Source organism: Callithrix jacchus, chromosome 1, assembly GCF_049354715.1.
Source record: "Callithrix jacchus isolate 240 chromosome 1, calJac240_pri, whole genome shotgun sequence".
NCBI classification, from domain to species: domain Eukaryota; kingdom Metazoa; phylum Chordata; class Mammalia; order Primates; family Cebidae; genus Callithrix; species Callithrix jacchus.
The window spans coordinates 213417501-213430708 of NC_133502.1; the positions used below are offsets into that span (position 1 = coordinate 213417501).

At 53.5% G+C, this 13208-nt stretch overlaps 1 protein-coding gene across 1 annotated transcript in view; it reads left to right on the forward strand.

Moving 5' to 3' along the window:
* Positions 1-2819, forward strand: part of LOC100407810 (GRAM domain-containing protein 4) — a 41243-nt gene extending 38424 nt beyond the window's left edge. The window contains 1 exon segment of the mRNA XM_078343440.1: positions 296-2819. Within this exon segment, the coding sequence (XP_078199566.1) occupies positions 296-400 (105 nt within the window). The 3' untranslated portion in view covers positions 401-2819.
* The last annotated feature ends 10389 nt before the right edge of the window (positions 2820-13208 follow it).

Consider the following 13208-nt stretch of genomic DNA (forward strand, 5'->3'; position numbering starts at 1 on the left):
TTGCCGGGGCATAGAGTCCCGGGACAGACAGGGATGTTGGTCACGGGTCCTGTCTTGGTGACTCGGGGGGAGGGAGGCGCGGGCCTGGACCTGGCTCCCCTCTGCCGCTTGGCTCCCTTTTCCTGAAGGCTGGGAGCCCATCGTGCTGGGTGGTGGGGGACATCTGTCTCTTGCACCCAGACCCATGTGACTGTGTGCTGGCCTGGCCTGGGCTGCTCTTGGACTTCATCTTGGTCCTGGTCCTGGCACCAGCCTGGCTGTGCCCCGCTCACTGCTGGCATTTCTTCCCTGCCAGCCACTCGTGTTTGGCGCCATGGTGCACAGGGATGAGGCCTTCGAGACCATTTTCAGCCAGTACATCAAGATCACCTCAGCGGCAGCATCCGGCGGCGACAGCTAGTATTGACTTGCCCGGGTCGTTGCTGGAATTTTTTTTTTTAACAATTTGGTAGTGGAGACAATTGGACATCCTCATGAGCTTTTGCAATAATTCTCCTGGACCTGTGGTTCTATTGTGTTGACCTCTGCGTTTCATTGGCCATGAAGGGGCCAGGGCTCACAGGGACGGGGGTGTCCCTCTAAGGGACACCTGTGGACTGGGGGGGCAGAGGCCCTCGGGGGCCCATGGAGAGGACGTACAGGACCCCGGGCCCTGCCCTTCTCCATTCCAGCCTGTACAGAGAAACCTCTCTGGCTGCCCCAAGAGGTTCTCGCAACCTTGTGTCCTGCTCTCCAGAGGCCGGAAGCTCGTCCACCACCAAAGCCATAGCTGAGGAGTGCAGGCCCCTCCCCCTGGGGACAGGAAGATGTCATCAAGGAGGGACATGGGGGCGCTTCACCAACCACTGAGACGGGCCTGGCAGCCCTCCTTCCCCTTCCACAAGACCATCCTGCTGGGTTTGCCCTTGGCACTGGGTCAGGGCCGGGCACAGCGTCCCTGCCTGTGCTCTACACTCGCTCCATGGGAGCAGGAGAGTGAGACGGGCCCACCCCTTGCCCGCCCTCTGCCCGCCCTCGGTGTCTTCCGTGGCGCTTTCCTCGCCAGCCTCCAGGGCGCTCAGCCCCTCATCAGTGAGGGCGCCTGCTGCTCTCTGCCTGACGCGCCGGCCGGGAGGTCTGTGGCGGGTGACCAGTAAGGGCACAGGATGGTGTGCAGGGAAGAGCACATCTTTCTCACACTTGGCTCTTTGGAAGGCCCAGGAGAACATCCAAGAAGGCTGTCGGGGGTGCTCTGAGCACTGTGGCTTGTCCAGCCCGTGGCCTCTAGGCTGCGGCTGCCTGGATTGGTGGGGGGAGGGAGCGGGCAGCAGCGTTCCGGGTCCGTGGTGGCCCAGGCTGCAGCCACCTTTGGGCCGTGGGAGCCGCTCGGGCAGCTCCTGTGCTTTAGGGAGCGCCTGTGAGCCGAGCCCAGAGGCTTGGGCCTGCACTGTCTACAGCCGAGGCGGCACAGTCTTCCCTCCCCTACGTGCCTAGTCGTGCCAGTTCAGCACAGACCCCTCCCAGCCCCCGCCCCGCCCCAGGGAAGCCTGCACTTCCTGGGAACAAGGTGGGTTTGTGGAGGGAGCACCCCACAGGCCTGCTTCGCTGGGGCGTCCTGCACTGGGCTGAAGGGAGGGAAAGGAGGCCTGGGCCTCGTGGACGGAGGTGGCTTGCGCGTCTGCTGGGGTGGATTCCGCAGCCCCCTCAGCTCGTCCCTTGGGTGTCGTTGAGATTGTTGTTTTTTGAAAAAACAGAAGATTATATTTTTTACAGAGAGCAAGCTGTTTTTCTTATTTTTATATCATTTTTCAGATGTAATTTTTACCTTTGCTCCAATCCTCATTTCCTGGTGTGGGTGAGGGGTCCGGGGGCACGGGCTGGTTTCACCTGCTTCCTGGGGGCTGCAGGGTCACACGCTGGGGCCGGGGTGCTTTGCAGGGAGCCGCGCCGACCACCAGATTAAGCACACATCCCATCCCGGGCAGCAGAACCCCCTCAGTTCTAGGCTGCACAGACATCGGCGTCCAGGTGACGAATGGGGGCAGAACCCGCTCTGAGCCATGGGTCTGGCCCCTCGAGGGGTGCACCAGGGGAGGGGGCCCACCTCAGTGAACCCCACCTCACTGCCTGAGGCAAGAAGGCAACACAGGTGCTGACCCACCCCCAGGGGTGGCTGTAGGGGCAGTGCTACAGTCGATGTCACACCCTTCTCCCCTGGGCTGGGCTGGGCAGTGCCTGAGGGTGGGTCCAGGGCCTCCAGGCTGGTGAGCGCCTCTTCTTAGGTGCTGAGATTCTGTCCCCAAACACAGCAGGAGGGCTCCCTGGGGCCGATGGGGCTCCTTTACCAGAGTCGTGTGGTTTAGTTTGAGTCCCTTTTCTGGAGAAAGGGAGATGAAAACTGAGCACCTGCCGGGTGTGGCCGCAGACCTCCAGGCAGGGCCGGCTGCGGGAAGCGGGGAGAGGGAGGGCCATGGCTGCCAGCACAGGCCCCTCCCTGGAGGTCCTCAGAGCAGAACTCAGACTGGCGCAGGCTCTGGGCTTCCCGTTGAGAGAAGCTGTAGTTTTTACCAAACTGTGTACATCTGGGCAGATGTTTAATTTCTATGACTAATCACTGAACTAGATGAATGTTCAATTTTTTATGTCCGAAGCCTGAGTCTATTTTGGATCTGTGAATAATCGTTGCCAGTGTGACTTTTGTTCAACAAAAGGATTGGACCGTATTAAGAACCGATGAAAAAACTTCCCTGTAACATTTTTTAAAGAAAACTTTGTTTAAAGAAGAAGTCTTGTATAAATTATAATTTTTATTTAAATAAACCTAAAATGCTTTGTGCTAAGGCTCAGGGCTGTCCACCTCCTTGGCAGGGCCACAAGAACTGTAGGTGGCCGGACCCAGCTGGGCCACCAACCCCAGGCCCTCAGTGCCCCTGCCAGCCCGCCGCTCCCTGGGGCCCCACGGCTGCCGGCTACGGGGTGTTCAGTTAGTGACCCAGCCTGGGCGACACTGTGGGGTGAGGTGGGCTGAGGGCCGAGTCCTGTCAGACATGGGCATCGGACGCTGGCAGCAGGAGGCAGGACTTCAGTTCCAGAAGACAGGAGACCAGGTTTCGAGGGGCAAGGACTGCAGGGTGGGGTGGGGTGAGGGAGGTGGAGGCAGGCAGCGCCTTGGGGTCAGGGTGCAGGCTCTGGCCCCACTCCACTGTGGTGTCCTGCCTGCCTGGGGATCCTGGATGGAGGGGTTCCCAGCAACACTTGGGGCTTGGTCTGTCCAGATGCTGATACTGGGCACAGAAAGGTGCAAGGACCTGCCTGGCTTTTGAAACCCCTGGAGTTGAGTATAGGCCTTTGCCAGGTACATGTGGTGGTGCCTAGTCTCCTGTGCCTCAAGCCCACAAGAGCCCCCTAGGAGGCAGAGACCTCCCCAGGTTACACAGGGAGGGAGCTGGAGGCAGGTGGAAACCAGATCTGGTGGGCCACTCCACCCTAAGGGGCACGGCCTCAGAGAGTAGGACGTATGCACACTGTATCGACATAGCCAGCCCGCAACTGATCCACCTACCTATCCACCCACCCACCCATCCATCAATTTATCCCTCCATCCCCCCACCTATCCATCCATTTATACATCCAACCATCCACCCACCCACCCATCCATCCATTTATCTATCCATCCACCCACCCATCCATCCATCCACCCACCCACCCATCCGTCATCCACCCACCTATCTGTCCACCTACCTACCCATCCATTCACCTACCTACGCATCCATCCACCCACCCACCCACCCATCCATCCATCCATCTACCCACCCACCCATCCATCCATCTACCTCCCCACCCATCCATCCATCCACCCACCCATCCATTCATCCACCCACCCATCCAGCCACCCACCCACCCATCCATCCACCCACCCATCCACCCACTCGCCCACCCATTTATCCATCCATTCACCCACCCATCCTTCCACCCACCCATCCATCCATCCCTCCACCTACTGATCCATACATCCACCTACCCACCCATTCATCCATCCACCCACCCATCCATCCATCCATCCATTCACCCACGCATCCATCTATCCACCCGGCCATCTACCCACCCACCCATGCATCCATCCATCCACCCACCCGCCCATCCATCCATCCACCCACCCGCCCATCCATCTACCCATCCATCCATCCATCCATCCACCCACCCATCCATCCACCCACCGACCCATCCATCCACCCACCCATCCATCCACCCACCGACCCATCCATCCATCCATCCACCCACCCATTTATCTACCCACCCCTCCATCCATCCACCCACCCATCTATCCACCCACACATCCATCTACCCACCCATCCATTTACCCATCCATCCATCCACCCACCCATCCATCTACCCACCCACCCATCTATCCGTCCATCCACCCACCCATTCATCTACTCACCCCTCCATCCATCCACCCACCCACCCATCCATCTATCCACCCACCCATCCATCTACCCATCCATCCATCCATCCACCCACCCATCCATCCATCCACCCACCCATTCATTTATTCATCTCTCCATTCATCCACCTATCAGTCCATCCTTTTATTCATCCATCCATCCATCCATCCACCCACCCAGCCATCTACCCACTCTGCCAGCCATACATAGCAGGCCCTGTCCTTGGTGCTGGGACACAGCAGTAATGGGCTAGGAACCCGGCAAACACACCATCACATCCTTCCCACCACACGTCCATGCTGTGGTATCCACCGACCCCTTCCACCCACCCCTCTGTCCTCTTTTCAACATGTCCTCCCCCTGCTTGCCCCTAACTTGGAACAAGGGTCAGACCTACCTAACCCATCGGCAACCCACACAGACCCCTCCACACAGACTGGGGGCAGTGTGGGCCCGTGGCAGGTGTCACTGGAGCTGGACCATGAAGGAGGTAGAGGGGCCTGCCAAGGGCTTCCGAGGGCTCAACCCACCCTCAGCCCACATCCTCTGTGCTTAAAACTGACAACTTACCTGTCGTGTATATTTCATCATTTAATGTCAGTAAAGGTGCCTACATTGCCTCTGTCACCATTTTACGAGCGATTGTGATAACTATTTCAGTACAGTTGGTTTCCTTGGCAATCCTACATGTTTTAATGTGTGCATTTTACATTACTCAGGGGCATCTCTTAGCTGTACCTGGCTACCAGATGGGTGTGAAACAAAGGAAAGGTCACTCACCTGTGGGGCAGGCCTGGTGCCCTCTATGACTTTTATTCTGGGGTGACCGGGTGCTGCAGAGCTTCCAGCAGAAGCTGGCACTCTGGCTGCAAATCAGAAGAGGGGTTACCCAGCGTAGGGGTGCATCAGGGACAGAGCCCAGAGGAACCAAAGTGTTGAGGATTTTATTCTTGGACCAGGGGTTCTCGTCACAGGTACTTGCTATGTGTTTTTAAATATTTAGTGGATGAATTTAATGAATAAATGAGCAAATCAGAGAGGGCCACACGTGGATCAAAGTGAGCAATGCTGGGAACCCAGGGTTGTGGTCTGTTCTGCACGCCCTGCAGAACTCCAGGAGGCAGCAGACTCTGTGGAATTGTGAGCTCCAGTGGGGCTGGAGGACAGGGTGCGCCAGAGACTAAGGGCGCAGCCAAGGAAGGACCCCAAGACCCTGTCCTGAGTGGGCATGAACTGGGAAAGCCACCTGGGGAAAGGGCTACAGGCGGCAGCCACCCAGCGCTGAAATCTGAAATCTGCCCTCAAAACCTCTGGAACCAGGAAGCCCAGCTCTGCCCTCCTCCAGGGGCCCTCGGGTTCACATCAGCTGGAAGCAGATACCTTGGATCACAGAGGGGCGGCGGGGTGGGGCCAGAGCCAAGAGGCAGTGACGGGCAGCTCGCCCACTCCCTCAGGCAGGAGCTGGCCCAGGCCCCCGCCACCTCTGTGCTCAAACCTACTGGACGTCACAGCTGGCATCGAAAACTCAGGAAGGAGCTGGACAGTACACAGTTGTAAGGAAGACACTCAGTTGTTACTATTTGTAACTGGTGGTGACAAAATCCCTGAATTCACAGGGAAATTATCTTAATACGAGTGTGGAAGTTGCTGGTACAAAATAGAGTCAAACGGGGAGGCCCTCTGTGCGGGATTGAGTTCCTCCTCCGGGAGGAAGCCCTCTCGGGCCTGCCTGTAGCAGGACTCACCCAGGAGCGCCTCAGCACTGCAGCTTCCGAATCCCCCACTGGCACGGGGGTGCCCACCCGGGCACCCGCCCAGCGATGGCCACTCCCGCAGTGAACAGCACTGCCTCCTGCCGTGAGCGGCGTGACCTGTGAACTTCTTTCTAGAGCAGCTCATGTGGAATTCTTTGCCTTTTAAAGTGTCACCTTCATCCCAAACAGCCCCCAGAATGCCCACCGGCATGGCACACACATCCTGACTGCAATCCCCTTGCTCTTCCCAAATAAACTCTTAGGAGAGCTCCTTGATGTCACTTTGGGTCGACAGGAGGCAAGGTATCTGTATATAACACAATGCATAAAAATAATTGCCGCAGGCAGATCATGAGGTCAGGAGTTCAAGACTAGCCTGGCCAACATGGTGAAATCCGTCTCCACTAAAGATACAAAAATTAGCCGGGCATGGTGGTGAGTGCCTGTAATCCCAGCTACTCAGGAGGCTGAGGCAGGAGAATTGCTTGAACCTGGGAGGTGGAGGTTGCAGAGAGCCGAGATCACGTCATTGCACTCCAGCCTGGGCAAGGCTGAGACTCTGTCTCAAAAAAAAAAAAAAAAAAAAAAAAATTGCATTTCTATGCAAAACAAAACAGAAATTTTAAGATAGCCTCAAACGCCAGGTGTGGTGTCTCATGCCTGTAATCCCAACACTTTGGGAGGCCAAGATGGGAGCGTCACTTGAGGTCAGGAGTTTGAGACCAGGCTGGGCAACATAGTGAGACCCTGTCTCTACAAAATATTAATGAAAAAAAAAGCCTCAAAATAGGAACTTTTGACTGGGCATGGTAGCTCACTCCTGTAATCTCAGAACTTTGGACGGCTGCTGGAAATAGATGTTCCGTGCTGCAAAGAACAATCAGCACGGAGACAAAGGATCTCTCAGCAACGCAGTTTTTACTTCCTGGGCTGCAGGAAGGGGACCCTCGCCAGCCATCTTGCCACGAGAGTACAAAGAACAGAGGAAAACACACAAATTTATTCCTTACACATTCGGGGTCGTCCTTACTGCTGTGCCTGATCTCCGTTGGCTGGAGCCAGACCTCACAATCTAAACTAAATCCCAATTGGCTAACAACCTAAAACTTTTCTAAACAGGTGAAACCAATGGAGAGCTGGGTCGTGCTCATGGGCACGTCCAGCACAGATATCTTGGTTAAAGTACAAGGACACAGAATGTACTATGTGCCCGTAAGCATGGCATGTCTAACAGCTACAGAGGATAGGGCTTAACAAAATTATTAGCACACTTATTCTTTAACAAGAAAGGAAATTTTAGTAATCCCAGCACTTTGGGAGGCCGAGGCAGGTGGATCACGAGGTCAAGAGATCGAGACCATCCTGGTCAACATGGTGAAACCCCGTCTCTACTAAAAAAAATACAAAAAATTAGCTGGGCATGGTGGTGCATGCCTGTAATCCAGGCTACTCGGGAGGCTGAGGCAGGAGAATTGCCTGAACCCAGGAGGCGGAGGTTGCGGTGAGCCGAGATCGCGCCATTGCACTCCAGCCTGGGTAACAAGAGCAAAACTCCTTCTCAAAAAAAGAAAAAAAAGGAAAATTTAAAAAAGGAACTTTTCTCCTTCCCACAGATGGGGTTTCACCATGTTGGCCAGGCTGGTCTTGAACTCCTGACCTCAGGTGATCTATACACCTCAGCCTCCCAAAGTGGTGGAATTACAGGGGCAAGCCACCACGCCCAGCCCTCCGTTTATGTTTTTGTGTACTTTGTGGAAGATCAGTTGGCTGTAAGTATCTGGCTTTATTTCTGGGTTCTCTGCTCTGTTCTATCGGTCTATGGATCTACATTGATACCGGCAGACACTGCCTTTATACTGTCTTATTACTACAGCCTTGTAGCGTAATTTCAAGTGGAGTAACGTGATGCCTCCAGATTTGTTTTTTGCTTAGGATTAGCTTTGGCTATTCGGGTTCTTTTTCGATGCCATATGAAATGTAAGGTTTTTTTCTAATTCTATGAAGAATGATGGTATTTTGACTGGAACTGCAGCGACTCTGTAGATTGCTTTGGGCAGTATGCTCACTTTCCTACTAGTGATCGTTGTGATCCATGAACATGGGATGTATTTCCACATGTTTTTGTCATCTGTGATCTCTTTCAGCAGAGTTTTATAGTTCTCTTTGTAGAGATATCTCACCTCCCTGGTTAAGTGTATTCCTATGCACTTTACTTTTTGTGTGTAGGTACCATAAAAGGGATTGAGTTTGAACTCCTGACCTCAGGCGATCCCTCTACCTTGGCCTCCCAGAGGCGTGGGCCAACCTGGTGAAACCCCATATTCACTAAAAATACAAAAAGTAGCTGAGCATGGTGGCAGGCACCTGAAATTGCAGCTACTTGTGAGGCTGAGGCAGGAGAATCACTTGAACCCAGGAGGCAGAGGTTGCGGTGAGCCAAGCTTGCGCCGTTGCGCTCCAGCCTGGGTGACAGAGCAAGACTCCGTCTCAAAGGGGAAAAAAGGGGATTGAGTTCTTGTGATTCTCGGCTTGACTGTTGGGGTATAGCAGTGCTACTGACTGGTATACAATGATTTTGTAACTTCAGACTTTGCTGAATTTATTCATCAAATCTAGGAGTCTTGGAGGAATCCTTAGTGTTTTCTAGGTAGAAGATCGTATCACTGGCAGAGATAGTTTGACTTCCTGTTTTCCAATTTGGGTGCCCTTTATTTTTTTCTCTGACTAGGACTTACTCTATCAGGAGCTCTTGCCAGGTCCTAGCTGGGTCCAGAGTAGACAGAGACGAACCAAAGGAAAATACAACCTACCTACAAGTAACCCCATCCCACGGCAGCCTGGGTTCAAAGGGTTCTCAGAGGCAGGATGGAACATGTATGCCTTGGGTGGCCAGAGAAGGCTTCCTGGAGGAGAAAGCATTTAAGCTGGGCATGGGAGTCTGGGCCGGTAGTGACACAGGCACAGGGCACAGAGACCCGTGCAGCCTACTGAACAGCAGATTGATCTGCCAGAGACTGAACGGGTAGGTGCCAAGGTGGATCCTGAGATTGGAGTTCCTGGCACTGATGTGAGTCACAGAACAGGACCCTTGGGGGGCTGGCCTGCCCCAGCCCGATGCAGTGCTTTGCAGTTGTCCCCTCTTTAGGCCTCCTGCTCCTGCCAAGCCCTGAGGCTCTCAGAAGCTGCTGCTGAGAGCTGACCTGGGAGCCCAGGGCCTGCCTGGGCAGAGACTGTACCCAGGAGCCAGTGAGCTGTCCCGACTCCTGGGAAGGCAGCCAGCACCTGCACCAGCCTGCCCGGGCGCACCTCTTCCCTCCAGCTAACTCTGGTGCAACTGTTAACCCAGCCTGGCTATCATCTCCTATGAGAAGCCTCACTGACCCCTAGGCTGGGCCAGGTCCTCCCATGGGGTCTCCAGCCTTGGGGTTTCCCTCTGTTTCATGGGCAGAGCAGGGAGTTATACATAACAGAAAAAACAGCTCAGACCAGCTCAAACAGAAAAGGAAATCGATTAACTTCTGTAACTGTTATGTCCAGGGTATCTTCAGGAAACTTGGATCCAGGGTTTAAAGGGGGCCTTTCTTTATGTTGGTTCCATCTCATGGTGGTTCTGGACCAACATTTTCCCCTGTCAGCAACCCTGGATGAACCAGAGATTTACTTTGGCCAGTGGTTCTTATAAAAGTTTCAGAACTGGACCTCATTGGCTATCGTTGACCGGGCCAAAGTCACATGTCTATCCCTGAAGCATGAAAGACTAGGGCTAGCTCTACCTGGTCCACGTGGCCTGAGAGCCGGGGAGGAGAAGAGGTATAGTTAGCAGTTGTAGGGGAAATGGAGCTGGCCAGGCAGCAGCATGGTTGTCCACCTCATTGTGGCTGGCTCCCCACCAGACTGCCTACTGCTGGGGCAGGGACAGTGTTTAAGCTCCGTCTGTGCCCCAGCATTGCCCTGCATAAGGCAGCACAGAGCAAGGGCTCTAGCAGACTGGCTTTGCTTAGGTTCCTCCGGGCCTTGCATGTACCATTCCCTCTTCCTGGAACCGCCGTGCGCTGCACCCCCACCCACTGCCCCCACTTACTACCACCTCATCCAGGAATCTGGAATTCTAGGAATCCTCATTAGATGCACATTAGTCTCACTCATTCTCTCTCCTCCCAGCCTCCTTGCCTTTCTCTCATATTTTCTCTCTTTATCTTTCTGTGTTGCATCCTAGGAAATGTCTTCATCTCTATGCTCCAATTCACTGATTCTCTCTTCAGCTGTTGAATTCGGTTTTAACATTTCTGTTTTTTCACTTGTAAAGGCGTATTTGGTTCTTTTTCAAATCTGTCTGGCCCTTTTTTTTTCCCCAATAGACTCTTTTTCCTTTTTGATCACCTTCCTGATTCTATTAAATCTTTCTTAATTTGCATCCTTCCCTCCTTCCTTCCTTCCTTCCTTCCCTCCTTCCTTTCCTCCTTCCTTCCTTCCTTCCCTCCCTCCCTCCCTCCCTCCCTCCCTCCCTCCCTCCCTCCTTCCTTCCTTCCTTCCTTCCTTCCAACAAACAGGGTCTTACTCTGTCTCCCAGGCTAGAGTGCAATGGCGATATCACAGCTCACCGCTGCCTAGACCTCCCAGGCTCAGGTGGTCCTCCTACCTCAGCCTCCAGAGTAGCTGGAACTACAGACGTGCTCCACCACATCTGCTAATTTTGGTATATTTTTAGAGATGGGGTTTCCCCATGTTGCCTAGGCTGATCACGAACTCCTAGTCTCGAGCAATCTGCCCACGTTGGCCTCCCAAAGGGCTGGATGACAGGTGTGGAGCCACCGTGCCTGGCATTTCGTTTATTTAAAGCAGTTCTCAGAGGCCTGAATCTATTTGCTATTTCTGTTGGCTCTCCCCTTATGGTGGCCTGTCTCCTTGGATTTGATCCGTGTGTGTGTGTGTGTGTGTGTGTGTGTGTGTGTGAGAGAGAGAGAGAGAGAGAGAGAGAGAGTTTGTATTTGGTTGTGCTTCATCTGTAGGAACCCTGAAGGCCTACATTGGGTTGCTTTCCTCCACAAAGAATGTTGGCTTGTGCTAGCTTATCCCTGACCAGACACATTTAATGTAATTTCCTGAGCTGGGATTCTCCTGTCTATGAGGATTGTGTACATTTCGGCACCGCAGGAGAGCAAATGGTTGTGAATCCTCTTTATAAGAGACGTTTTTACTGTTCTTAAACATTTCCACCTGGAGCTCTGAAGCAGCCGCCCAGATTTCCCAGAGGGATCCCTGTGCCTGCAGGCAGATGTGGTTGGAACCACTCTCTCCTTAGAGGGTAGCTTCCATTGAGAGTCTCCAGTGGGTACAGGAGTCTCAGGTTCACTCCCCCCACCCACCACTCTGCATTTTGCATTACCTAAGGAAAACGCTTATGGCTCATCTCTGGTTCCACATAGCTTGCTTCCTTCCTTCCTTCCTTCCTTCCTTCCTTCCTTCCTTCCTTCCTTCCTTCCTTCCTTCCTCCCTCCCTCCCTCCCTCCCTCCCTCCCTCCCTCCCTCCCTCCCTCCCTTCCTTCCTTCCTTCTGTCCTTCTTTTCTTCCCTCTTTCCTTCTCTCTCTTTTTCTCTTTCTTTCGATGGAGTCCTGCTCTATTGCCCAGGCTGGAGTGCAGTGGCACAATCTCAGCTCACTGCAACCTCCGCCTCTTGGGTTCAAGCGATTTTCCTGCCTCAGCCTCCTGAGTAGCTGGGACTACAGGCACGCGCCACCACGGTCAACTAATTTTTGTATTTTTAGCAGAGACGGGGTTTCACCATGTTGGTCAGGCTAGTCTTGAACTCCTGACCTTGTGATCCACCCGCCTTGGACTCCCAAAGTGCTGGGATTACAGCGTGAGCCACCACAACCGGCCCGGTCTGGTTTATTTACTGTCTCTTTGTGGAAGGAGGGCTTCCTAGGATCACGGCAGTGCAGTGGTGTTCTGTCTGTTGACATTTACTCACAATCGGGTCGTGGATGGCAATGCCGTTTCAGGGCGTCTGTCACTGTGCTGCCCGAAGTGAAGTCAACCCATTGGCTCACTCTGGGACTCACATCCTTGCCTGCCAACATGGCTCTCACCTTGCTCCAGAGTAGTAATTTGGAGAGAATTCAGGGTGTGCATTTTCTGGTTAAGCCACAGAATGGGGCCTGGCCCCTGCTGCTGACGCCAGCTCCTCTCATGCCTGTTTCCAAGCTTCGGGGCCCTGCAGCAGCCCCCCTTCCTGGTGACCTCATAGATTCTTCTGAGATGCTGGGACTCTGTGCAGCTGGAATGCACAGCAGAAACAGTGAGGGGGTGCTTGTGTGTGTGCTGGGCTGTACTGGGGTGTGTTGGGGGTGTTGGTGGTAGGAAGAGCCCTAGAATTGTTCAAGCTGGCCACCTGGATTGGATATTACCTAGAAAACTGCCAGATTTCCTCTCCGTTTCAGGCGTCACAGATACAACCTAATGGGCTGCTTTGCAGAGGCCGAAGTGAACAGAAAGGCCTGAGTGCAGCAGAGGCCGTCCCACCCGCGCTCAGAGACTGGCCTAAGCTGCGCTTGCCAACGGCTCTCCAGCCCCTTGCACCCTCCTCCTCTCCTCTCAGGCACATTAGATGCACATTAGTCTCACTCATTCTCTCTCCTCCCAGCCTCCTTGCCTTTCTCTCATATTTTCTCTCTTTTTATGTTTCTGTGTTGCATCCTAGGAAATTTCTTTATCTCTATGCTCCAATTCACTGATTCTCTCTTCAGCTGTTGAATTCGGTTTTAACATTTCTGTTTTTTCACTTGTAAAGGCGTATTTGGTTCTTTTCCAAATCTGTCTGGCCCTTTTTGTTCCCCAATAGACTCTTCTTCCTTTTTGATCACCTTCCTGATTCTATTAAATCTTTCTTAATTTGCAGACTTAGCTGGAATTCCTTAGACAGAATAAGGAAGACGATCAAAGAGGAAAAAATAGATAGATGAAGAGACCTCATCCCTCCCTTCTTCCCTCCCTCCTTCCCTCCTTCCTTCCTTCCTCCCTTCCATTCTT